The 26812-nt window shown below is 38.8% G+C and overlaps 5 protein-coding genes across 7 annotated transcripts in view; 3 read left to right on the forward strand and 2 right to left on the reverse strand.

Annotated features, from left to right (window-relative positions):
- rpgrip1 (RPGR interacting protein 1) overlaps positions 1 to 26812 on the reverse strand; it is a 111168-nt gene that overhangs the window by 9746 nt on the left and 74610 nt on the right. The gene's annotated exons all lie outside the window — the stretch shown is intronic.
- LOC306992899 (uncharacterized protein) lies at positions 5510 to 8185 on the forward strand. Its single transcript, XM_079602173.1, has 2 exons — positions 5510 to 5727; positions 6666 to 8185. The coding sequence occupies exons 1-2, from the start codon at positions 5620 to 5622 to the stop codon at positions 7335 to 7337; spliced, it is 780 nt and encodes a 259-aa protein (XP_079458299.1). The 5' UTR covers positions 5510 to 5619; the 3' UTR covers positions 7338 to 8185.
- Positions 12290 to 16078, forward strand: LOC306992952 (uncharacterized protein). The gene is made up of 2 exons (XM_079602300.1): positions 12290 to 12777; positions 13885 to 16078. Exons 1-2 carry the CDS (start codon positions 12670 to 12672, stop codon positions 14554 to 14556), a joined length of 780 nt encoding a protein of 259 aa, XP_079458426.1. The 5' UTR covers positions 12290 to 12669; the 3' UTR covers positions 14557 to 16078.
- On the forward strand, positions 19207 to 23190 carry LOC306992545 (putative nuclease HARBI1). Its single transcript, XM_079601574.1, has 2 exons — positions 19207 to 20342; positions 21435 to 23190. The coding sequence occupies exons 1-2, from the start codon at positions 19592 to 19594 to the stop codon at positions 21833 to 21835; spliced, it is 1152 nt and encodes a 383-aa protein (XP_079457700.1). The 5' UTR covers positions 19207 to 19591; the 3' UTR covers positions 21836 to 23190.
- The window catches only part of LOC306992260 (receptor-type tyrosine-protein phosphatase H), a 34407-nt gene continuing 32233 nt past the window's right edge, over positions 24639 to 26812 (reverse strand). The window contains exon 17 of the mRNA XM_079600939.1: positions 24639 to 25374. Within this exon, the coding sequence (XP_079457065.1) occupies positions 25228 to 25374 (147 nt within the window). The 3' untranslated portion in view covers positions 24639 to 25227. The remainder of the gene's footprint in view (positions 25375 to 26812) is intronic.

Genomic DNA, 26812 nt, shown 5'->3' on the forward strand with positions numbered 1-26812 from the left:
GATGGAGGCATGGGGGGCTGGCCTAGTTGTGAGGGTGAAGGCATGGGGGGTGGCCTAGTTGTGAGGGTGGAGGCATTGTGGCCTGGCCCAGTTGTGAGGGTGGAGGTATGCACATCCTCATCAGGGTGGCTGATACCAATTCTTCCACACCAAAATAAATGTCCTCCTCTGACAACAGAATGGTTTCTGATGTTTCCTCAATCACCCTTTCAGTGGTTTGGCTTGGCAAGAAAAGAACAGTTGGAATGACTTCCGTGGAGACAGGAAACATCCCTGAGGCTCGTAACCTGTAGAAGAGTAATGTTTATAATGTAATGATGCAATGTAAATAAGACAGTAAAAACAATGAACCACTTACTGCTAATATTTTTATACAAATAATTCAAGACAACTAATTATTAATAAAAGAGTCAAACCTGCTTGGGCATTCTCAACAGTGGCGGCCTTCTTCCACGCGGGGCTGAATACAGAAAAAAAAGAGCTGTTTTGGAAGCTTCTTCCCGCCTGTCTTCCTTGTCCACTTGCGTCCCAGTTCCTGCCAGTGGTGTTTCAGGCTTCGAAACAGCGATCTGTCTGCTGGGTGGAGGGCGTGTGGGTTGTGTGAGGAGGATAGCTCACTACATGGATATTATTTTTCTTAATGAGCTCCAAGAATTCCAGATTGAAGACATGGCTGTAGTGGCCATCTAAGAGCAGAAACTGGCCCCACTCTAGAAACAGCTGGGAGTTTATCCAGCCATTATCTGACACGCGGATAACTGCTTTTTCTGGTCGTTCCTCCAGCCACTCTGCCATGAGCCTCTTTCCCTTAAAAATTACCATTGTGGGGGTGTAAGTCCCAACCGCATTGAACCCAGCCAGGACTGTTGTCGTTTCTCCTTTCCCCCCTGATGTTACCTGGAAGCAGGACTTGCCAGTCACCCCAACAACCTTTTTTGAGATTAAATGATCCTGCAGTCCGGATTCATCGCAGTTCCACAGGTGAGATGGCATCTCCTGGATCTGTAGGCGATGGAGGTGTAATGTGTAGGTCTGAAACCATTGCTCAACTACTGTGAGATTCATCCCAGAGGCCCTTGCAGCTGAGAGTGATTCAGGCTTGCGGAGGCTCAGGTTTTGATTCCTTTTCATGAACCCCTATTTGTCCAGGCGTACCCGACAAGAAAATAGTCTGGAAGCATGGTGTCGGAGAGGATATTTAACGACTATATCCCAAGATTTGGCTATCCTTGCCGGCTCCATCATGACCAAGGCCATGAATTCGAGAACCATCTCTTCACGACTTTGCAGCAGTTAACAGATATCAGTAACTCCAGAACAACACCTTATCACCCCCAAGCAAACCAGTGGAATGTTTCAATCGCACTCTGCTACAAATGTTGAGGACGCTGGAGGCGATAATTTACCAACGTGCGTCTGTGGAGGGACAAGTCCGCTGTGCGTCGGTTGTAAAATAATGATACATGCGTCGGTGTACAAAGTCAATTGTGCTGGGTGCAAGATAGGGCCCCCTATGTATATGTAGATACGTACATACAGTGCTATGCATAAGTTTAGACACCCATGCTAAAGTTGACTAAAAAGAGGAATAAAAAATAATCTTTTGGAAATTGAACTTAATGCCTTAATTTAAAAAAAAAATTGGAAAAATCCAACCTTTAAGGACACCAAAACCAATTCACTTTGTGAATGAATAATGTATCGTAAATAAATAAATGTCCTTCCTTAAAATACAGGGTGCATAAGTTTGGACACCCCTATGTTAAATTCCCATAGAGGCAGGCAGATTTTTATTTTTAAAGGCCAGTTACTATATGGATCCAGGATACTCTGCATCCTGATAAAGTTCCCTTGGCCTTTGGAATTGAAATATCCCCACATCATCACACACCCTTCACCATACCTGGAGATTGGCATGGTTTTATTTCAGTTAGCCTAACAGCTGGTTTGATTTGCATTGAGAGATGATCTTATGGAAAGTACTCCATGCCAATCTCCAGGTATGGTGAAGGGTGTGTGATGATGTGGGGATATTTCAATTTCCAAAAGATGATTTTTTATTCCTCTTTTTAGTCGACTTTAGCATGGGTGTCTAAACTTATGCATAGCACTGTATGTAACTGTTGAATATTATACATATATAATCTTTGCATACTATTATATAGGCTACTGTTGATATTTGGATTTTCTAACATGTTTTAATGATCTTTTGATCAAGTATATCTTCTGTACTGTATATAGTAATTCAGTTTAAATGGTTATTGTGTAACCAATGGTACGCTCAACTATTCAGTTATACAGTATTTAGCAGGACACACTTGCACAGACAACAGAGACTGTAATACATTATGATTAATATTTTACGGGGAAAAGTATTGAGTTATCTGAGAAAATACTACTTGAGTAGAAGAAGAAATACTTGCAAGATTGATACAACACATGTTTATTGGTGTTTTGTTTGAGTGAGTCATATGTAAGGTGACACAAGATATTGTGGTTTAATTATACAATATATATATAAATAATTTTTGAATTATTGTAATAAAAGATTACAAGAGCGACTGCTAACTGATAACAGCACAACTGTGTCTGTCTTATTGTTTTGCCAAACAGAATTAACTTACTGCAGCACTGCCAGTCAGGTGGCGGGCATGCTATACATATAGATGACGTCATTCAATCTAACAGTATCATGTAACAATATCAATTTAATGAAATGCTGAACTACAGATAATAAAAAGAGTTAGCTGAGTTAAACATTAACCAACAGCATCCACCGATTTAAAAATCTAAAGAAAAAAATAATTGCATAGCTATGGAAATAACTTAGCAGATAATAGGTTGATAATTGAATCAATGAATTAAAAATAATAAAAAAGAATCTCTTCTCTTAAGATTGTACATAAAGCGGGGACAAAAAGCAAGAAATTACACAAGATCTCATAAATTAGCTAAGTCTAAAATAAACAGTCAAATTTACAGTAGAAACCTTTGAGCAGTTTGTTTAAGAAGCATAAAACACTGCCACACATCGCAATGATTATAGTATACGCTTTTTTTTTCTTTTCTTTTTTGCCTTTCACACCTTATTTTTCTATGATTGTCTGTGAAAATAGGTTTTGGGATTTTATTTTTACGTTTAGCTTATTTCTGGGTACAAATCTGTACCTAAAATATGGCTGAAAAAAGTAAATAAATCTTATGAAAGTTGTTAAAGCTTGTTTACTCATTCTCCCTTGTTTAGCTACTAAACAGGGATTTTAACATCAGTGCCAGAAGAACCAGTCCCCCAGACATCTTTACTTATACCTACAAAGACAATTAAATAACAGTCCAACTGCATGTGAAATATAGGCTTGTCAGGTTTGGGACAGAGCCTGTAGAAATGGTTTCTTGAAAAAGAACTGTCAAATATTCACTTATGATGAATATCTGCTAAAAGAAGTGGTGTCAAGCATGAACTTTAAGTGGAATTGTAAGAATGAATGTGTCACAGATGAGTCACCAAATGAAGAGGAGAGGAATCTATAGCAGTACTTTTTTTAATAAACACAAAACAATGAAGATAATCTACACTGGAGAACACAAGGGCTGAGTTCCAGTCCAAAATCGTCATGCCCTTCACTTGCTAACTTCCCTCCGTCTTGTTCACCCGGATGCACGTCATTGCTTACGTTGCAAGAGTGCCCACTACAGGCGGAAACCGCAATGGGCTGAATTGAAACGTCCTAAGCCCTTGATCACTTGGAATCAGCTATGGAGTTCACTTATTATTTAAATTTTTTCCCCTTTAAGAATTCGTTTAATGCAGCATCCAAATGTATATAGGTGTGTTTGGTTTGTTTTAAATAAATAAAAATATAATTAAAATATCATGGAGTTGTTTGTTGTGGTGGTGATTAGACAAGATCTGTGCTGAGACGTCACAATCGTACTGCATTGTGGGACATATAGGTGCCTGAAGTGTATATGTGAAGTAGGCTGTGTCTGAAACCGCTCCCTGTCCACTAGTATTCTATAAAGGGTATTGGCCATTTTGTAGTGGTGTCCGAATTCTGAGTGAACGACAACATTCCCTACATTCGTTCACTACTTTTACCCACAATCCTCTCTGAATTCAAGTGTACATTTGCTAAAGCACTATTTCCCAGGAATAGATGATAATTTGTTGGATGATTTAAAAAATATGCGTTAATCATCAGTAGGTGCGTATTCATTCGAATGTAATCATAACGGTCGCCTGAGGACGCTCAACGACCACGTCATCTGTGAGCGTGAGAGTTTCTAACAATTTCAATCGATGAAACTACAAAGCTGGCACGGAGGTATATATAATTATTTTGATTGTTAATATTATTTTATAAAGTAAGTAACGTAAGATAAATGGAGTTTTATCACTGTGTGTGACGAAGCCTTTTCTGCGACAGCTCCAGCTCTCCTACGCACAGTGTAAACGTCAGCGTCCGAATTCACTCACTTCATTTCGTTCACTCATTGGAGATAGGCCCTGTCCCAAATTACGCACTTCATGTGGACTTTCGGTCTCGTGGACTGAAATTGCGCGTGCTCGCTGAGTCTACGAGTCCGTAGACCGTCCCATTCATCATTTTAACGCTCTGAAGTGTGCTCAGCAGCGCCCCCTTTGTACCCTTGAAGCGGTCTTCCGCGAAGCCTGCATAGATGCAGGCTTCACGCACTTTAACTACCCAGAAATCCTTGCGAATTTGCGAAAGGCCAATCAGACAACGAATGGGAGGAGCTTTCGCTCACTTTAACATGAGAAGAAAATATTTAAGTGTAAATATCATTATGGTTTTTATGACCTATGTGTACATTTTACCAGTTATTATCTACAGTTTATACAAACATATGGTCATCAACCAGTGGTTGATGTCTCAAACATAAATATATATTTATATTTAATATAAACATAAATAGTGCACTGAATAATAGGCTACGATCGCATTATGATTCATTAAATAAATATAACCGAATGTCAGGGCTTTACTGAATCATATGTAAATGTAGAAATATAATATTTAAACAACAACCGGACCGTCTTCCTATTTCCGGCGTGGCGATCGAGTCTGTCCCAAAAATACCTCTCAATGCGCCCTCGTGGACTCGCGCCAAAGGCCCTATAAGTCTGCACTACATGACGTCACCAAAGTGTGGACTCTGAGGAAGTCCACAAGTCCGGAGTGTGCCATTTGGGACAGGGCAATAGAGTGCACTCAAATGCAGTACACTATATAGGGATTAGTGAATGAGTGAACAAGTGAGCGGTTTCGGACACAGTAGACTTGCTCCCTCTGTCAAAATCGGGGGGACGAAGGTCTGTCTATATAAACTTCCCTCGTCCACTTCACAAAGCGGAACGCACTTCAAAATGGCGGCAGGGATTCCCCCGAGGGGAAGTGCTTAAGGAAGTTCCCAAGTGCGTCTCTAACAGTGGACTGGAACGCAGCCATGGTGCAATGCAAAACAAAGAACTGAAACAACTGTTCACAGGCAAAGGGAGCTAAATGAAACACAGGTGAACTTAATTAGTGGCTAACAGACTAACATGGTTAACTTGTTGCGCCGCATGAGTTCCTAGAAGAGTAGCCAACAGTTTAAATGCAAAGGAACATTCTCTCAACCTCAGTTCAGGACTGCACACGGATTAAACGTTGGAGTATTTTTGTGGCTGCAATATTCTGCACACGGATTAAGGACAACTTTTCGGTAATGGTCCTTTGCTGATTTTGGCATGTGTTTTTTCTCTCCATTCTTGCAAATATTGACTTGATTTAGTACAACTACAAAAAGTTTTTGAGTATTTGACCCAAGCACATTTTTATATGTAAATTAATTTCATAATTACTTGTTTTGTCTTTGAAATATGGTTTGTGTACTACTGAATTTAATGCGCAATTATGGTGAACTAAAAAATTGTTTAATATCATTTCTTTTTAAAAAAATATAGCCTATGCAAAGAAATATTTGTATTGAAGTTGCAATTGAGTAGATTTAAAAATATTAACTTTATATTTAATCTTGAATAATATGATAGATTCAATTATAATATACTATGTTAGTCAACACATCAAAACGAGTCCACTTCTTTAAGGAAAAACAAAAATATTATTAAATCAACGTACATTAAAGTAAAACTTTTAGTTTGACATTATTGCTAAGTTCACTTTTTAAAAGCAGTCACGTCTGCCAGCCGAAGAACTATGAGCCACCAGAGGTCTCTCCTCACTAGTCCTTTTCCATTTCCATAAACCTTTGCCTGGACTCATTATAGTGTGATTACATCCACATGTGTGTCATTGGCTTGTTAATGTAGAAGCCCTCTGGTGGTCATCATAGGCACTAATATAAGTTATGTACACTTAAGTGGCTTTTTATAATTCATCAGTGTTATTATCTGCAACTAGACATACAGTTTTATTTTTATTATTTTCAAGATTTTAAGTACACTTTCAATACAAATAAGCACACTTTTTCTCAAGGGTATATAGCAACAAATCATAGCGACTAAACTAATCTGGTTGTGCTATTTTACTAATGCAACGTCCACTCTCAAAGCTCCCTGGAACAAAGCTTTAAACTTTATTCTATCAAAAATACTATGTTATTAAACTACATGATTTCACTGAATCCACTCTTTATTGCAGGCTTTAATGATCAACATGGAGAAAAACATCCTAAAAATCCCTCTGATATTGCTGGTGCTGCATATACAAGGAGGAGAGTTCTCTAAAAATCCAGTTTGTCAGATTGCCGGAGCTTCACAGCCGGAAGTCGTGGAGTTCAACAACACAATCTATGCCACTTGTGAAGTAACTCCCAGCCCCAATCTGCCACCTTTCCAGCCAAAGATCTTTGGGCAAATCCTCTTCAAGCAGCTCTTCCCCAATGGAGTTTTAGAAGTGAAAATCAACCTCCGTGGTTTGCCTGCCATCGATCATCAAGAACGTGCCATTGACATCCATCGGTATGGAGACCTCAGTCAAGGCAGCATCACTGTTGGTCCTCATTACAATCCAAAGGGTGTTGACCACCCTCATCATCCTGGAGACCTGGGCAACTTTGCTTCTGAGCAAGGAGTTATAAGGCAGTTCCTGAAGCTCCCAGAGGCCAAGCTCTTCGGGGCCCATTCCATTCTGGGACGTGCGGTGGTGGTTCATGAGAAGGACGATGATCTGGGAATGGGGTCAGATGAGGAGAGTAAACAGACTGGGAATTCTGGACAGATAATTGCTTGCGGTGTGATTGGTATTACTTCTCCAAGTCTGTGGCAGAAGACTGAACTGATCCCCAAGAAAAGCTGTGGAGGAGGGAACTGAGAGTTGGATATGGTGGAAAAGCAGATTCAAATAGGATAATCATGGTTTTCTTTGTCTGTGTCTTACATTAAAATGATACTTAATACCCTGAAATTATATCCCTATATTTATTGCCATTACAAACACTTTCAATGCTTTTGAATGGTTTCCTGGCATCCAGCAATTTGTGTTTTTGCTTTGGACTTTTCAGAGGCTTTTTGGCCATAGCTTCCAATGGTTAAAGGTAGAAAACCCTCTGACATAAGATTTTACTTTCTAAATTGTAAGGTTTCTCACTAAATGTAAACCAATATTGTGACTGTTCCTGGTTTGTTACTACAGTAACACTGAATCAAATGCAAAGAATATTTAATTTTTTATAATTTCCTTGTAAGGTGCTAAAATATTAATTGCCCACTTTGGCTGAATGTGTCAAGTAACTAAGTTCAAATAAATTCTATATTAATAAAAAAAATACATTTTGGGTAGGTTTTAAGTCGGGTAAAGTGGGACACTTTTTGGTAAATTGCATCTTAAACAACCTAAATCAGTTAGAGTATATTACAATTGTATGTGTTTTGTTCAAATAGATTGTAATGAAGGCTACTATGGTGAAATTTTCCCAATTTATATATTAACAAACTGTTCATCTTTAAACACCATCTGACACCCTCTTCAGCAAACTGGAAGCAATCAGGTTGAGTGCGACACTGTTAGGGAAAGTGGGACACTATTTTATGGTTAACATGAGAAATACAACCCCAATTCCAATGAAGTTGGGACGTTGTGTAAAACGTAAATAAAAACAATGCATGCATTTAAAATGTGTGGCGCATTATGAAGCGCAAAATACAACAACGGAGACCTTCAATTAATTAATACTTGGAAGGATTTTTTAAAAATGCATTTCTGGAACTAATACAAAAATTTTGACATTGTATACTTCACTCTACATTCAATGAATGGAACTTTCATTAAGCCTACATCCTTTTACCACCTTTTAACAACTTCAGTGAACACATTGAAGACAGATGAAGTCATTGTCATTCATAAGTCCGTTGAGTTCTCCGCAGGACTCATGATACCACCGTTGGCAGGGGCAGCAAGCCACCCATTCCTCATTGGCCTTTGGGTCACTTGCATCACCATAGACCCCCTTGCAACCAGTACAGGGGTCACTTCCCTGAATTGTTTGCAGGGGAGGAACTGCAGCATTTTGGGGGCGGACACCAGCAGGCTTTGGTTGTTTTTGGTTTCTTTTTGTCTGCTTTGGCCTGGACAAAGTTGAAGTGTTCCTGGCTTGTTAGGTGGTAGCTGGATGGCCTCGCCATCATCCTCTTCTTTCCCCTCTCTCTTTTAGGTACTTTAATCAGGTCTGAAAACCTTACAATGGAAGCCCACTCAGCTGTTGAAATGCTGGGTAGAGAGGGTGGCCCAGTTGTGAGGGTGGAGGCATGGGGGGCTGGCCTAGTTGTGAGGGTGGAGGCATGGGGGTCTGGCCCAGTTGTGAGGGTGGAGGCATGGTGGCCTGGCCCAGTTGTGAGGGTGGAGGTATGCGCATCCTCATCAGGGTGGCTGATACCACCACTTCTTCCACACCAAAATAAATGTCCTCCTCCGACAACAGAAGGGTTTCTAATGTTTCCTCAATCACCCTTTCAGTGGTTTGGCTTGGCAAGAAAAGGTCATTTGGAATGACTTCCGTGGAGACAGGAAACATCCCTGAGGCTCGGAAACCTGTAGAAGAGTAATGTGTATAATGTAATGATGCAATGTAAATAAGACAGTAAAAATCCACTTACTGCTAATATTTTTATACAAATAATTCAAGACAACTAATTATTAATAAAAGAGTCAAACCTGCTTGGGCATTCTCAACAGTGGCGGCCTTCTTCCACGCGGGGCTGAACACAGAAAAAAAAGAGCTGTTTTGAAAGCTTCTTCCCGCCTGTCTTCCTTGTCCACTTGCGTCCCAGTTCCTGCCAGTGGTGTTACATACTTCGAAACAGCGATCTGTCTGCTGGGTGGAGGGCGTGTGGGTTGTGTGAGGAGGATAGCTCACTACATGGATATAATTTTTCTTAATGAGCTCCAAGAATTCCAGATTGAAGACATGGCTGTAGTGGCCATCTAAGAGCAGAAACTGGCCCCACTCCAGAAACAGCTGGGAGTTTATCCAGCCATTATCTGACACGCTGATAACTGCTTTTTCTGGTCGTTCCTCCAGCCACTCTGCCCTGAGCCTCTTTCCCTTAAAAATTACCATTGTGGGGGTGTAAGTCCCAACCGCATTGAACCCAGCCAGGACTGTTGTCGTTTCTCCTTTCCCCCCTGATGTTACCTGGAAGCAGGACTTGCCAGTCACCCCAACAACCTTTTTTGAGATGAAATGGTCCTGTAGTCCGGATTCATCGCAGTTCCACAGGTGCGATGGCATCTCCTGGATCTGTAGGCGGTGGAGGAGTGACGTGTAGGTCTGAAACCATTGCTCAACTACTGTGAGATTCATCCCAGAGGCCCTTGCAGCTGAGAGTGATTCTGGCTTGCGGAGGCTCAGGTTTTGATTCCTTGAACCCCTATTTGTCCAGGCGTACCCGACAAGAAAATAGTCTGGAAGCATGGTGTCGGAGAGGATATTTAACGACTATATTTCAAGATTTGGCTATCCTTGCCGGATATCCATCACGACCAAGGCCATGAATTCGAGAACCATCTCTTCACGACTTTGCAGCAGTTAACAGATATCAGTAACTCCAGAACAACACCTTATCACCCCCAAGCAAACCAGTGGAATGTTTCAATCGCACTCTGCTACAAATGTTGAGGACACTGGAGGCAATAATTTACCGACCTGCGTCTGTGGAGGGAAAAGTCCGCTGTGCGTCGGTTGCAAAATAGGAATGATACATGCGTCGGTGTACAAAGTCAATTGTGCTGGGTGCAAGATAGGGCCCCCTATGTATATGTAGATACGTACATATGTAACTGTTGAATATTATACATATAATCTTTGCATACTATTATATAGGCTACTGTTGATATTTGGATTTTATAACATGTTTTAATGATCTTTTGATCAAGTATATCTGCTGTACTGTATATAGTAATTCAGTTTAAATGGTTATTGTGTAACCAATGGTACGCTCAACTATTCAGTTATACAGTATTTAGCAGGACACACTTGCACAGACAACAGAGACTGTAATACATTGTGATTAATATTTTTTACGGGGAAAAGTATTGAGTTATCTGAGAAAATACTGCTTGAGTAGAAGAAGAAAGACTTGCAAGAGTGATACAACACATGTTTATTGGTGTTTTGTTTGAGTGAGTCATATGTAAGGTGACACAAGATATTGTGATTTAATTATACAAAATATATATAAATAATCTTTGAATTATTGTAATAAAAGATTACAAGAGCGACTGCTAACTGATAACAGCACAACTGTGTCTGTCTTATTGTTTTGCTAAACAGAATTAACTTACTGCAGCACCGCCAGTCAGGTGGCGGGCATGCTACACATATAGATGACATCATTCAATCTAACAGGATCACGTAACAATATCAATTTAATGAAATGCTGAACTACAGATAATAAAAAGAGTTAGCTGAGTTAAACATTAACCAACAGCATCCACCGATTTAAAAATCTAAAGAAAAAAATAATTGCATAGCTATGGAAATAACTTAGATAATAGGTTGATAATTGAATCAATTAATTAAAAATAATAAAAAGTAATATCTTCTCTTAAGATTGTACAAAAAGCAAAAAAAAGCAAGAAATTACACAAGATCTCATATATTAGCAAAGTCTAAAATAAACAGTCAAATTTACAGTAGAAACCTTTGAGCAGTTTGTTTAAGAAGCATAAAACACTGCCACACATCGCAATAATTATAGCATACGGTGGCTTTTTTTTTTTTTGCCTTTCACACCTTATTTTTCTATGATTGTCTGTGAAAATAGGTTTTGGGATTTTATTTTTAGGTTTAGCTTATTTCTGGGTACAAATATGTACCTAAAATATGGCTGAAAAAAGTAAATAAATATTATGAAAGTTGTTGAAGCTTGTTTACTCATTCTCCCTTGTTTAGCTACTAAACAGGGATTTTAACATCAGTGCCAGAAGAACCAGTCCCCCAGACATCTTTACTTATACCTTCAAAGACAATTAAATAACAGTCCAATTGCATGTGAAATATAGGCTTGTCAGGTTTGGGACAGAGCCTGTAGAAATGGTTTCTTGAAAAAGAACTGTCTGATATTCACTTATTCATGAATATCTGCTAAAAGAAGTGGTGTCAAGCATGAACTTCAAGTGGAATTGTATGCTAACTAAGAATGAATGTGTCAGTTGAGTCACCAAATGAAGAGGAGAGGAATCTATAGCAGTACTTATTTTAATAAACACAAAACAATGAAGATAATCTACACTGGAGAACACAAGGGCTGAGTTCCAGTCCAAAATCATCATGCCCTTCACTTGCTAACTTGCCTCCGTCTTGTTCACCCGGATGCACGTCATTGCTTACGTTGCAAAAGTGCCCACTACAGGCAGAAACCGCAATGGGCTGAATTGGAACGTCCTAAGCCCTTGATCACTTGGAATAAGCTATGGAGTTCACTTATTATTTAATTTTTTTCCCCTTTAAGAATTTGTTTAATGCAGCATCCAAATGTATATAGGTGTGTTTGGTTTGTTTTAAATAAATCAAAATATAATTAATATATCATGGAGTTGTTTGTTGTGGTGGTGATTAGACAAGGGCTGTGGTGACGTCCCAATCGTACTGCATTGTGGGACATATAGGTGCCTGAAAGTGTACAGGCTGTGTCTGAAACCGCTCCCTATCCACTACAGTATATGTTGGGTATCGGCCATTTTGTAGTGGTGTCCGAATTCTGAGTGAACGACATCATTCCCTACATTCGTTTACTACTTTTACCCACAATCCTCTCTGAATCCTCACTTGCTGAAGCACTATTTCCCACAATCCAATGCGGAGAGGACTGAGCACGCATGAAAGTGCGGGAGCGAGCAAGTTTAAACCAGAGATTATTTTACAGCTTTCTTATTTCTCCTTTAACATTTATTTCATGCTATAGATTTAGTCCCCGCGGCAGGGATTCCCCCGAGGGGAAGTGCTTAGGGAAGTTCCCAAGTGCGTGTCTAACAGTGGACTGGAACGCAGCCATGCATGGTGCAATGCAAAACAAAGAACTGAAACAACTGTTCACAGGCAAAGGGAGCTAAATGAAACACAGGTGAACTTAATTAGTGGCTAACAGACTAACATGGTTAACTTGTTGCGCCGCATGAGTTCCTAGAAGAGTAGCCAACAGTTTAAATGCAAAGGAACATTCTCTCAACCTCAGTTCAGGACTGCACACGGATTAAGCGTTGGAGTATTTTTGTGGCTGCAATATTCTGCACACAGATTAAGGACAACTTTTCGGTAATGGTCCTTTGCTGATTTTGGCATGTGTTTTTTCTCTCCATTCTTGCAAATATTGACTTGATTTAGTACAACTACAAAGTTTTTTTTTATTCCAAGTATAAATATTTTGTGTTTTATTTTACCTGCCCTTGTGAAAAGTACACTTTAGCATGCTTATGCATATTAATATAAGTGCAAGAATGTAATGGTTTCAGACTTAATTGCATCTTTATGCAATTAAATGAAAATGTATTGTAGCTTAAATGCAGTTAGCTGAAAAGGTCATTTGTTTGACCCAAGCACATCTTTATATGTAAATTAATTTCATAATTACTTGTTTTGTCTTTGAAATATGGTTTGTGTACTACTGAATTTAATGCGCAATTATGGTGAACTAAAAAATTGTTTAATATAATTTCTTTAAAAAAATATATAGCCTATAAATATTTGTATTGAAGTTGCAATTGAGTAGATATAAAAATATTAACTTTATATTTAATCTTGAATAATATGATAGATTCAATTATAATGTACTATGTTAGTCAACACATCAAAATGAGTCCACTTCTTTAAGGCAAAACAAAAAGATTATAAATCAATGTACTTTAAATTAACTTTTATTTTGACATTATTGCTAAGTTCACTTTTTAAAAGCAGTCACGTCTGCCAGCCGGAGAACTATGAGCCACCAGAGGGCTCTCCTCCCTAGTCCTTTTTCCATTTCCATAAACCTTTGCCTGGACTCATTATAGTGTGATTACATCCACATGTGTGTCATTGGCTTGTTAATGTATAAGCCCTCTGGTGGCCATCATAGGCACTAATATAAGATATGTACACTTAAGTGGCTTTTTATAATTCATCAGTGTTATTATCTGCAAATCGACCCACAGTTTTTATTTTATTATTTTCAAGATTTGAAGTACACATTCAATACAAATAAGCACACTTTTTCTCAAGGGTATATAGCAACAAATCATAGCGACTAAACTAATCTGGTTGTGCTATTTTACTAATGCAACTTCTACTCTCAAAGCTCCCTGGAACAAAGCTTTAAACTTTATTCTATCAAAAATACTATGTTATTAAAATACATGATTTCACTGAATCCACTCTTCATTGTAGGCTTTAATGATCAACATGGAGAAAATCATCCTAAAAATCCCTCTGATATTGCTGGTGCTGCATATACAAGGAGGAGAGTTCTCTAAAAATCCAGTTTGTCAGATTGCCGGAGCTTCACAGCCGGAAGTCGTGGAGTTCAACAACACAATCTATGCCACTTGTGAAGTAACTCCCAGCCCCAATTTGCCACCTTTCCAGCCAAAGATCTTTGGGCAAATCCTCTTCAAGCAGTTATTCCCTAATGGAGTTTTAGAAGTGAAAATCAACCTCCGTGGTTTGCCTGCCATCGATCATCAAGAGCGTGCCATTGACATCCATCGGTATGGAGACCTCAGTCAAGGCAGCATCACTGTTGGTCCTCATTACAATCCAAAGGGTGTTGACCACCCTCATCATCCTGGAGACCTGGGCAACTTTGCTTCTGAGCAAGGAGTTATAAGGCAGTTCCTGAAGCTCCCAGAGGCCAAGCTCTTCGGGGCCCATTCCATTCTGGGACGTGCGGTGGTGGTTCATGAGAAGGACGATGATCTGGGAATGGGGTCAGATGAGGAGAGTAAACAGACTGGGAATTTTGGACAGATAATTGCTTGCGGTGTGATTGGTATTACTTCTCCAAGTCTGTGGCAGAAGACTGAACTGATCCCCAAGAAAAGCTGTGGAGGAGGGAACTGAGAGTTGGATATGGTGGAAAAGCAGATTCAAATAGGATAATCATGGTTTTCCTTGTGTATTCTTTGTCTGTGTCCTACATTAAAGTGATCCTTAATACCCTGAAATTATATCCCTAGATTTATTGCCATTACAAACACTTCCAATGCTTTTGAATGGTTTCCTGGCATCCAGCAATTTGTTTTTGTTTTGGTCTCTTCAGAGACTTTGTGGCCATAGCTTCCAATAGTAAATGGCTCCACTCTTAAAAATAAATGTAGGGTCACTGCAGGTTAAGTAGGCAGTTTAAATTTGATTGTACTGTGCTAAACTTTCAGATCATGACAATGCTCTTTAATTAAAGGGACACTATTTCTCTAAATGATAAAATAGCTTTGATGCAATGTGACACTCAAGGGAGGACACCCTAATGGTTAAAGGTAAAACCCTCTGACATAAGATTTTATTTTCTAAATTATAAAGTTTCTCACTAAATGTAAACTGTTCCTGGTTTGTTGGTTAAATATTGATGGCCCACTTTGGCTGAATGTGTTAAAATGGGCCAATGGGTTTTGGGTAAAGTGGGTGAACTTAAACCTTCAGTAATTCAATCAATCAGTGAATGTCAATTTAATTATAGTTGACATGTATAATCTAATTTTTAGAGAACAGAAATCAGTGTGCTGTAAGGAAATTCGAGTCAGATGGAAGAAGGGAAAGAAAACGCAGAAATTAAGACGAGAAATTAAGTTAAATCTGTGAAGAAGTGAAGAAAGGATGACAGGAGCAAAATGTAGATGCAAAATAACGCTCTAAATATGGAGACCATTTTAAGTTCAAATTGTTTAGAGAAAACCGACAAAGTTTTACAATATGGTTACTATTTGAAATGTTCCAATAGACGGTTGCATTTGCTCTAGTCCAATTTTAATGTTGTAGAGGTTTTTTTTTGTTTGTTTTTTTTATCCATATTCAGATGTCATCACATTTAATGTCAGCATAACATGTTCTATCAGATGTCTTGAATTTTACACATGCATTGAGTGAACTGATGAATTTTACTCCTCATAGCCTGGGCCTGGGCCATATGCTATTGGGTTTCTTAAATATGCTGTTGAACGTTTGTTTGATAATGTGCGTTAATAAATCATGTGTTTTTAATTAAGATAAAGGATCATTTTTGATAAATAAGGGATGGCTCGCATTACCTGAATTATTTTTTTTTCTTGAGTGCATGATCTCAAAACAACTGTGTTAATATGATTATTAAAGTTTTTTTTGTTATTCACTTTGGTACTATTTTTACAAATAAGGTGTACATTTTCAAAACTCCTAGTGCTAATATCACAGATCAAGATAACAGATCAAAAGAGCAATTTTTTTTCAAACATTTCATGTTTTTAATTGCAATACTCAAAATCACAAAGTCTCCTTTTGATTACTCAAAATCACTGTTTCAACTATATTAATGTTTCATTCAGTTTCATAATGCTATTACTATCGAACTTTTCATTTGTATCTCTTTTCATTCAGTTGAATACACTATGATTTAATCCAACTGATCTTAATGGTTAATCAATTAATAATTTGGTACATCTATAGATTTCCATACAGATTCTATAGATATAGTTTCTACTAGGGGTGGGCAGATCGAGGCTTCGTGAAACACAAACAGTTGAAGCAAATGTGCTGTATTGTGTCGAGGCTTCGAAACAATCCGACTTCACAGTTACAACATATATTTAAAATATATTTTGGCCAGAATACTTTTTTTTTTTTACTGTATGGGATTCGCTATCATTTCCTTTCACGCTGTCTGATGAAAACCTTCTTCAACTGCCTGATCGCTTCATCTTTGATTCCATTGATCCCATTCCCATAATTGGAACTAAAATACAGGACTTCTGCAATAACATTTAAAGTAAATTACCCGTTATGAAGTGCCGACTACACACACATGATGAGATGTAGGATCCCACAACCATCCTGAGGAATCCTGCCGCATGATAGCCTCTTCTTTCCCGGCTCCGTCTGTTTATTCGGCAGTATATAAAACTTCAGATCGTTTTTTAAAAGTATTATTAGAGGTGCAGAATGCAATTTGGCATTGCACCGAAAAGCAAAAATCAATCGTAATTATTTCTAATAATAGGCTAAAGATCCAGGTCTAATAGTCCTAACCAGGTCTACGCGGGTTAATTCAAATTATTTGTTTTTCCCCACGACATTAACGGATATGGCGTTTTCGCGGGCGTTTCCAGTAATGCCGACCAAGTCTAGGGTGACCCTTAAAGGACCACTGAAGTTGGAACGCCTTGGAACTCGCAGCTTTGTATGATGCGTTGACGTAATTTCCATTGAAACAGGAAGCTATTTGCATATTGAATGACTCCTCCCCCTTTTCAAATAGCCAATAGCGTTTAGTTTAGTTTACCTCGCAGACTGCAAGTTGTACTTGACAGCACCATGGAAGCGAATCCGAGCGCGGATGATACGTTGGATTCAATAGTATAGGTGTGAATCAATTTTAGCCATTTCATTCTTAACCAACGTACAGTTGGAAAACGGAATTCCGTTTTCCAACTGTAAGTTGGTTAAGAATGAAATGGCTAAAAAGCGTTAGCGCAACCGAACACACACCTCCAACCAATATTGCTCCATGACGTGTCAACGGTCGCTTTGGCTCGGTGGTATTTAAAGCATAGGGGCGGGACACTTTAAATTCTAGAGAACATTGGATTGGACATAAGATGTGATGAGAAGCTGAAGTCCGGGTGATGTCATAAAAATATGTGATCCATTTTAGCAGAGGTGAGAGACTGTAGGTTTTGAATGCTTGTATCTCCTAAATGCGCATTTTGTCATTGTTTTGGAACACACCAGCTTATTCATAACCTTAAAGGCCGTGTTGCAGGTTAAATTTTTCAACGAATTTGTGCAATTTGCTTGTTGGTAATGAACATTTAAACTGTTATCCATTGTATTTTATGTTGTTCGGTATCACAAAACGGAATATAATACGAAAAAGTAGGTAATATCTTACAGCGCCAACGATTCTCCTTTCCGCCACAATGCATTGCATGACGTCACCTTGGGGAGGGAGTTTACCAAAGCCCGCCTTGAGAGCGTTGAGAGTGACTAGAGAGACGAGTATTAGACAAGAGTATTCAGCGCAGATTATAGAACATGATCATTGTCTATACAACACATCTATAGTCACCTATAACTGTTTAAGTTGGTTCATAAGACTTCGTGAAAAAAGTAAACAAACAATTAACATAGCTACTCGTGCGTGCGGGCTTGAAGGGGACCATGATCCTGCCTGAGATGTGTGTATGCTATCTTCAGCACAAACGGATTCAGGCAGCATGCATTCAGCATTCAGTCACATCTGGTCGCGGGGTGAGCTCCTCGACCAGCGACCTAAACGCACTCACTGCCCTACAGCACAAGCTTTCCAACGCAGTTTCCACGGGACGGCACCGCCCGCGCGAGCACCTGCCAAACACCGCGACAGACACGCGGCGGCTACGTTTGCAACAACATTTTCACCAGAGGAAGAGAAACGCTTAGAAATGCCCATATAGCTAGCACGATGCCTTCTATTTCTAGATGACAAAGACAAAGTTTACCAGTACTATGACAAAGGTTACCGGTACTTATCTGAACTAACGTCATGATCACCGCCACTATAAAGAAAACGTTGATTTTTCACTTGGTGCTATTCAATGACAGTAAAAAAAATATGTGTCGTTATCTCATTGCTGCGTTGCTAAATGATAGCAGCTCACCAAGACACTTCACCAACTCTCCACTCATTCTCCTCGGACTATGCATTTCACTGGCTTTGACGGCCATCAGGCTACCTTTCCTCCACTTCACCCCAACGTGACGTCATCGCCGAATTGCGTGAAAAAAACCTTTAATACCAAAAACGTAAAAAACTGGTATTTAAGACCATTTTTGAGACATTTTAAAAATTATATACATATCTTGAGTGATTTATGTACCCATTAATCGACAGTGGTGGTTAACCTGCAAAATGGCCTTATTAAGGGTAACATAGGCTATTAATATAAAAATCTAAAAAACTTAATTTGATTTAAGGAGGCTTCTAAGACCGACCTATTTATGAATCTCCAACCGCAACATTTTGAAAAGCAAGTGCAGAACGTGGAAAGAGAAATGAAGAGAAAAACAGAAAAAGCGTACAAATAAAAAAAGAAAAAAACATATGAGCAGAAAATTAAAGAGAGCTCAAAATACAGAGTAGTAAAAGCAAAATAATTTGGTGAGTGATTAAAAAAACAATTGCATTAATGTTTTGTGCAATGTAATTTTTCATGTGTTTTAGCCTAGTGTCATGCTTGTTGTTTTTTTAAAATGCGCTTTTAATTATTATTTTTTATCCGTGACCACGTTGTTTACTATTCTGAGGATAATTGCATTAATTTTGGATTCTCGATTGTTATCTTTTGATCCGTGCCCGCAATACTTTTGAGGGGAAATTAATTTCATATTTCATTTTCAAGTGTTGGTACAGTCTGTTTACATCTCAATCGGCAGTGTATGCGGTTCATCGTCGATAATCCAAATAAAGCTTCAATTAATTAATTCACGAAATGTCTTAATGACATTTATTTATTTATTCTGAATTTGTTCTGTATTTTCTTCAATGATTTCGCTTACAGGACAGTTAAGACTTTTATTATGAAAGGATTTTTCCCCCACATGACCCGGATGTTAAAACACAAGCGACTCAAAGCATGTTTTGAGTTCATTCGTTGTATTCGCGTGTGTTTTTACAACTACAATGTAGGATTTTAAATTACATTGGCGGGCGGTCAGATGCATATTTACATCGTGCAAAAGACCTATGCTAAGCAATGCCCGTTTGCTATTCCACTCAGTTATACTGGGTTTTCACGGACTAACTTAACTTATCTGAAGATTCGTGTATGATGAAACAGATGTTTTTTTCATCCATTTCAATAGTTGCGTTGCAGTGCACAAAAATATAATATTCTTTCAGGTTATTCTTTTTCTTCTGCTGCTCATAATGTCTTTAGCTGGAGCGCTGTGGTTTGCTGTTCAGGATGACTTATTCACACACGCCGTGTGTAACAACACAACATCATCCAGCATCAGCAACGCAAAACAACAACCCAGCATCAGTGAGCCCATCTCTGCTGCGCTCGAGACACACACTGTCCTGGACAGACTGGATGATCGCTTTCTGTCTCAGTGTTTAAATCTCAATCGGCAGAGTCTGCGGTTCATCGTCGATTTCATCCAGGCTCGTTTAAAAAAAAACGTGTTTGCCCCCGGCCACAGCCCGACCCCCGCAGAAGCCAACATTCTGGCCGCGCTTGCCTACTTCGCTCACGGGTCTTTGCCCAGGAAAATTACAGAACGCCTGGGAATAGATCAGTCAGCAGCGGGCGAGTCGGTGAACCGCATAACCAAACTCTTATCCGACCTGAGCCCTGATTTCATCACCTTCCCGAACAGTTATAATGACCGCATGGGTGCAGCACAAGCCTTTAAGAACGTGAGCGGTATCCCGCATGTGGTGGGAGTGCTGGGGTATCTGCATGTGAAGGTGAGCCCTCCGCCCGGGGAGGAGCACATGTATATAAACACTGCGGGTTATCATTCAGTCATGATGCAGGTCGTATTCGACGTGGATGGGAATCTCTTGAGTCTGGAGCAGTGCTGTCCTGGAGGAACTCCTGAGCAGACTGTTTGGGAAAACTCGGACATTGGAAGACAGTTCAGCATTTTTCAACACGGTCATACGTGGGTTGTTGGTAAGAACTACACTACATATGTTAGAATTTTTTACATTTGAAGGTGCAAAAGTTCTGATATGATTTATCTTTGTTTAATTCTTTACATAAAAACAGCTGTTTTAACAGGGCTTTGTAATGGATTCCTGGAATACTTAAAGGGTTCACCCACAAAAATGAAAATTGTCAGTAATTACTCACCCTCATGTTGGTCCAACCCCGTAAGACTTTCGTTCATCTTCGGAACACAAATGAAAAAGAACTTCTCAGTTCTCGCGCATGCGTCGTGGCGCTCTTGTAAACTTGCATCAGAGGCACACACGGAAGAAAATGAATAGAGTCGTTATATTTGTTTTGTTTTTGTGCACAAAAAGTATTCTCGTCGCTTGATAAACTTAAGGTTGAGCCACTGTAGTCACTTGGACTATTTTAACAATGTTTTTACTAACTTTTCTGAGCCGGCAGATGCAATTACCTAGAAGCATGAAGGAGTGAGACAGCTCTCAGATTTCATAAAAAAATATCTTAATTTGTGTTCTGAAGATGAATGAAAGTCTTACGGGGTTGGAACAACATGAGGGTGAGTAATTACAGACAATTTTCATTTTTGGGTAATAAAACTAACCCTTTATTAAACTAGTGCTGCATGATTTGGGGGAAAAATCGAATTACGACTTCTCTGGTTAAAATTGTGATATGCGATTTTAAAATGTTTTTTTTGTTTTGTTTTGTTTTTTTACATCAAACAGCCCTAAATTCAACTGTCAGATATGTCAGTTGCACTTTATTTTACATTACGTGTACTTGCCTAATAAATTACTGGTTAATATAACATGACTACATGGGTTAAGGTTAGATTTAGGTTCAGAGTTAGTACCTAGTTATTACCCAGTTATTGCAATTACTATAACAAGTACATAGTATGTACATGGGGAACAGGACTGTAAAATAAAGTGCGACCAATATTTCTGAATAATGACAAACCTTAGTTAACAACAATGCTGTGATAATATGTTGTCTTTCCACAGTCTCTACAAGTAACTAATAAAATGATTTAAAACTCAAATACAGTTTCTCCATCTCCCCTCTGCTTTTTGTCTCTGTTCCCCAAAGGTACCAGAAGTCTTTTAGGTTGTGGGCATGTGTTGACCCCTGTCGAGGCCTTTCGCATCAAAAGCAACGCAGCCCTGCGCTTCAACAAAGCTCACGCTCAGCTACATGGCCGTGCGCAACAGGTCTTTGGCAGTTTGAAAAGCCGTTTCCAGTGCCTGCGTGACATCGGCCCCGTTCAGTCACCCGAGTCCGTGGCGTGCACCATCAAAGCCTGCTGCGTCCTGCACAACATCTGCAAGAAGTTCTCTGTCCCGTTACCCTTGGATTTTAACGTAGAGCCGCTCCATCCACCATCGGAGGTGCTGAACATCTTGGCAGAGCAGCCATTTGACTACATGGAAGACACTAAAGAGGAGATGATAGAAATGTTTTTTAATATTTCAGAAGATGGAAACGAATGAGATGTCCAGATGTGAAAAATAACAGTAATAATAGCAAGAAGCCAGAGATTGAATGCTATAAATGAAATGAACACAGATAAACGCATGTTAAAATGCCAGTTGATTCTTCATATTCATAAGCTTTATTCAGTTAATCAATAATTGATAAGGTAATGCTAGTACACTTATATTTGTTAACAAGTGATATGAATAAAAACAAAATGTTTGTCTGTGGAAGGCTATAAACCAAGCACGCTTAATAATACAAGTCCGTTACAAGAAAAAGTATTGCTGTTGTACCATAATTCAGTGATGCTGTCAGTTGCTAATACTATGGTACTTTGACATACCGCATGATACTAAATGATTACCGTATTTATATATACCAAAAATTGTAGTACCACGTCCAAAAAAGATGTTAATACCTGGTAATTTTTTTAAATCATTTGTAAGTTAATTACTTGCAAATTGCTTATGTCTGGAAACATATCACATTGTGCCTGGATAGGATAGGTTGTAGATCTGTTTTTCTTAGAGGTCGTTTACGCAACACAATTTTCAACTAAAAAAGGAAAACTTTATGCGATTGGCCATTCATTTGCACGACAATGGAGTGTTGGGGGCCTGAAAACATAAAAAAAAAAGTGCAAGCTTTTGAAGACGTTATAGTTTCTGTGTAAACTACACAAACACACATTTTTGAAAATGATGGCATCAGTACGTGTTCAGTCTAGAGGTGTGTAGTTTTTCTTTACAAAGTGACATCGCCAACTACTGGCCTGACATGCATAAAACAACGCTTTTAATCGTTTTGACAAGGTTGTCGTCTGTAAGCGAAACTTTTCAAAACCACAAAGGAAAAACTTTATCATCTTGTAAACGTACTCCTAGTCCATGACTTTTGCTTTAAATACGTTTATAAATATATAATTCATCATTAAGACAGCTCAGTATTTGCACAATATTAACAGCAGATGAATTTAAATGTTAAAAGTTAAGTGCTTAAATTACTAAAGTGACTTGCAGTGCAAACAATAGGAACAATGTTCCTATCAAACAATCAACCCTTGTTCGGTCCATCACAATCCTCATCTCATTTCAATAGAAATTACTGTGATCTGGAATTTTTCGTGAAGGCAAGCGGTTTCCACATGCAGATTTCGCAACGGGTTCAAATTGGTCACATGAATTTGCGGTGTTGATTAACATACATTTTATGCCTGATTTGAAAGTGGCTGTAATTTCACTTATTAGACCAGTCCTTAACCCTAAAATCTGGAGGTTTTTGTTGTCTTTCTGTGGAATACAAAAGTATTAAAGGATTAGTTCACTTTAAAAAAAAAAGTCCTGATAATTTACTCACCCCCATGTCATCCAAGATGTCCATGTCTTTCTTTTTTCAGTTGAAAAGAAATTAAGGTTTTTGAGGAAAACATTCCAGGATTTTTCTCCATATAATGGACTTCAATGGCAACCAATGGTTTGAAGGTCCAAATGTCAGTCTCGATGCAGCTTCAAATGGCTCTACACGATCCCAGCTGAGAAATAAGGGTCTTATCTAGTGAAACGATTCATTTTTGTTTTCTAAAAATAAATTAAAATGATATACTTTTTAACCACAAATGCCCGTCTTGTACCATCTCTGAGATGTGCCGCGCATTACGTCATCACGGTCACGCGTGACATCGTTAAACATCCAGGATATGCACACGTAAGGACCATTTGAACAATAAACTGACACAAAAACATATAAATATGTGTCACTCAACATACAATAACTTTAAACGGTCCTCCTACTCCAAACTTGTAAACACTGGGTCGGTACTTCCGACAACATCACGCGTTTCGCTACATAAGACTGTGTAGAGACTTTGAAGCTGCATTGAGACTGACATTTGAACCTTCAAACCGTTGGTTTCCATTGAAGTCCATTTTATGGAGAAAAATCCAGGAATGTTTTCCTCAAAAACCTTAATTTCTTTCCGACTGAAGAAAGAAAGACATGGACATCTTGGTTGACATGGGAGTGAGTAAATTATTAGGAATTTTTTATTTGAAAGTGAACTACTCCTTTAAGAAATACGAAATGTTTGAATAATCTTTATGTTTCATACAACAATGGTTCACACTTCCCAGTAGCCATGACAAACAAACAAATTTGTTCTCAAACATCATTCTCTATTTCACATACAGCTTTGAAAATTATTTAAATCAGGGGTGCCAAATCCTGTTCCTGGAGATCTATCTACCTTCCTGCAAAATCAGCTCCAAATCTGATTAAACGCAAAGGTCTGCGTCCGAAATCTTATACTTTGAGTAGGTACTTATTTTTAATTAATAATTATTTCACAACTGCTAAAAAGTACGTTCTATATAGTATGAATTTAATCCAAACGTACTACATTCACCATGTTGTCATTATCATGTGACCTACCAGCATCAGTTGCGTCGCTTCACTGCCAATCACAAATCTTCTCCCGCGGCCTCATGGGATAGTTAAGTGTCCATCGTATGCACACTTCAGAATCTCCCCGGTAGTAGTAGGTCTTCTGGTACTTTTTGTCTACTATTCTATGAGTATTGTGAATTTGGACATATTTATTTGGTCACATACTGTTTATCACCCACTATATAGCTGGGAATTGTATGATTTCAGATGCAGCCATAATCTTCAGGAATGCTTGATAATGACATACACTACAGGTTTAAAATACTGGTAGGAACAGGATTGAGCAACCCTGATGTAAATAATGACACTATTTTGTCTTTAGATAAACTATTATTTTAAAGCTTGTTAAGTGACAGACAGCTGAGAATACATGTCACTGGCATAATAAAAAATATAGTGGAAAAATTCTTTAATTGATGATCATGGTTTTTTAGCATTCACAATTTTTGGCCATGGTTTTTAGCATTTATCTGAAACAAATCAAATTCTAACACATTTTAACATAGCAAATAGCAAATTCTCATTGTGTAAAAGTAATGTGCAAAATAAGCAGCTTTAAGTACAGCTCAAGCATTAAAAACATTCACAGACAACAATTAAACAAGGTTATATACACAGCTATTTAGATAAATAAAGTCTGGCAGTTGAAATGGTAAACTCTTAGTGGTTTAGCTCAAGATACCAGTATATTTCAGTCCAGTTAGCAGTAGAATGTTATTGTTATTATTATTAATATTATTACTATTTTAAATAAAATAATTCCAATAACAATTGCACATAACATATGGTGTGAAATTTAATTCAAGTTGTTGAAAGTCATGCTCAAAAAATATACCAATGTGGCCTCAAGATTGTACTGAGAAATTCCATGACTGTTTTTGATCGTACGTTATTATTATAAGAACACGGTTTTGCTAACCACACATGAATTATGTTACATTTTAAGATGTTCTTCTATTTTTGTTCATATTTTACTTCCGTTTTCATATTTTCTTAACGCTATTGCGTTGACGTAGATCATGTCTGAGTTTTCATAGAGAGGCTCTGACAGAGCCACGACTTTGGGTTCCAGAGTATCCATGATGCACTGGTGCAGGAACACGTATTGAGACTGTAAGAGACAGAGAGGAGAAGCATAAAACACTTGAAGAGGGTGAAAGGTGTCTACCGTATACAGGGATACACATCTCTTAGTCTTAATTTCCAAGTGATAATATTTAAATGGCCTTCAAAACTCAAAAAGCATGTCTTTTTGAAAAAAAAAAAATTACTGGTGTGATTCTTGAGACAAAATTCTTGCCATTGCACTGACATACTTTAAGATACAATGCTTTCAAGTTGCTTTCAGTTAAAACAGCTCAAACATGCATTTTAGTCTGGGACTAGGCTTAAGCCTTGTCTGTGAAACCGGGCAATTTACTATGTTATTGTATTTTGCTATGAATTCTAGGACCTGCTGTTAAGTCGTAAAACTTAAGGGGTACTTCGACACTGGCAAAATGGGCTTTCAATAAAATTAGTCTGCCTATGCATTCGAAAACAGGTGTTATTTTGTTATCTTTAGCTGGAAATCATTGCTGCCTGATTAGTAAAAATTTCCAAAGCCACTCCCACCAGTCTGCTATATGCTTACTATAGTGTAATATATTACTTGCTTTAGTAGGCAATACTTATAAAACTTCTAGTCATAATGGTTTTCGACTTTTAGTGTTTCTGGGTGCAGGAATTTAAAGACGTTTAGCGGGACTCGGAGGAAGTTATTATCAGTTTCCAGTGAAGGATCCAGCGCGTTGTAGGCAGTAGCTGCATAGAGTCGTTAATATGGAGAGAACGCCGTGACAGAGAATCTGAACACCTCTGTGTTCCCTTTCGAGAACGGTCACTTCGTATTGCGCAGCTAACACGCAGTGGGGAAACTCTTTTCCTCGAGAATATTGAAGCTTATATTATAAAACGCAGTGCAGCTGCACAGTGAGCACCAGCAGAACGTCTAGCTCGCCCATTGGCTGTGCTGCAGCAACTGCACATCCTATGGCGACGCGGCTCAGACTCGCGAACCAATCAGGAGCTAGCGCGTCAGAGCCCGCTAGAATGGGTGTGACTACACTATAAATACCAACCATTTTCGCCAATAGCATCAGATTTAATCTGCTTCTGCAACCTACACGTCTCTGTCTCCTCAACGAAGCTGTCGCCGTCGAATCAAGCCAAATCAGCTAGAACGAGCCTTACCTGCAGCGGACCAGCGCCTTCTTCACTTCGAGAAGCCGCTCCACTCCTGTGGCCATCCGGCGACTACGCATATCCTTTCTCAGCTGCTGTGTGTTCACCGTCGCGACACACAGTTTCTAAAAGAGCAGTTTTCTGAGAGCGTGAGCGTTGATGCAAATGCCTCGTTCTCGCACCTCGTGTGCGGCTTACTTCTGCACGAGGTGGATGGGCACACGGAGTGCGCCACATGCCTGGGTCCCTCCCATGCGGAAGCTGCACTCTCTGCCGGAGGCTGCTCTCAGTGCGAGAGCCTGCCCATCTCTATGCTGCGTTCGCGG

Source organism: Phoxinus phoxinus, assembly GCF_949152265.1.
Source record: "Phoxinus phoxinus genome assembly, chromosome: 24".
Lineage (NCBI taxonomy): Eukaryota > Metazoa > Chordata > Actinopteri > Cypriniformes > Leuciscidae > Phoxinus > Phoxinus phoxinus.

What these genes read in the sequence shown, in the direction of transcription:
- LOC306992899 (XM_079602173.1), top strand. Translation starts at nt 5,620, where the DNA reads ATGCAAAGGAACATTCTCTCAACCTCAGTTCAGGACTGCACACGGATT. An exon ending in GGATTAAGGACAACTTTTCG is followed by an intron (nt 5,728 to 6,665) that starts GTAATGGTCCTT and finishes TCTTTATTGCAG; the next exon opens with GCTTTAATGATCAACATGGA.
- LOC306992952 (XM_079602300.1), top strand. Translation starts at nt 12,670, where the DNA reads ATGCAAAGGAACATTCTCTCAACCTCAGTTCAGGACTGCACACGGATT. An exon ending in AGATTAAGGACAACTTTTCG is followed by an intron (nt 12,778 to 13,884) that starts GTAATGGTCCTT and finishes TCTTCATTGTAG; the next exon opens with GCTTTAATGATCAACATGGA.
- LOC306992545 (XM_079601574.1), top strand. Translation starts at nt 19,592, where the DNA reads ATGTCTTTAGCTGGAGCGCTGTGGTTTGCTGTTCAGGATGACTTATTC. An exon ending in CGGTCATACGTGGGTTGTTG is followed by an intron (nt 20,343 to 21,434) that starts GTAAGAACTACA and finishes TGTTCCCCAAAG; the next exon opens with GTACCAGAAGTCTTTTAGGT.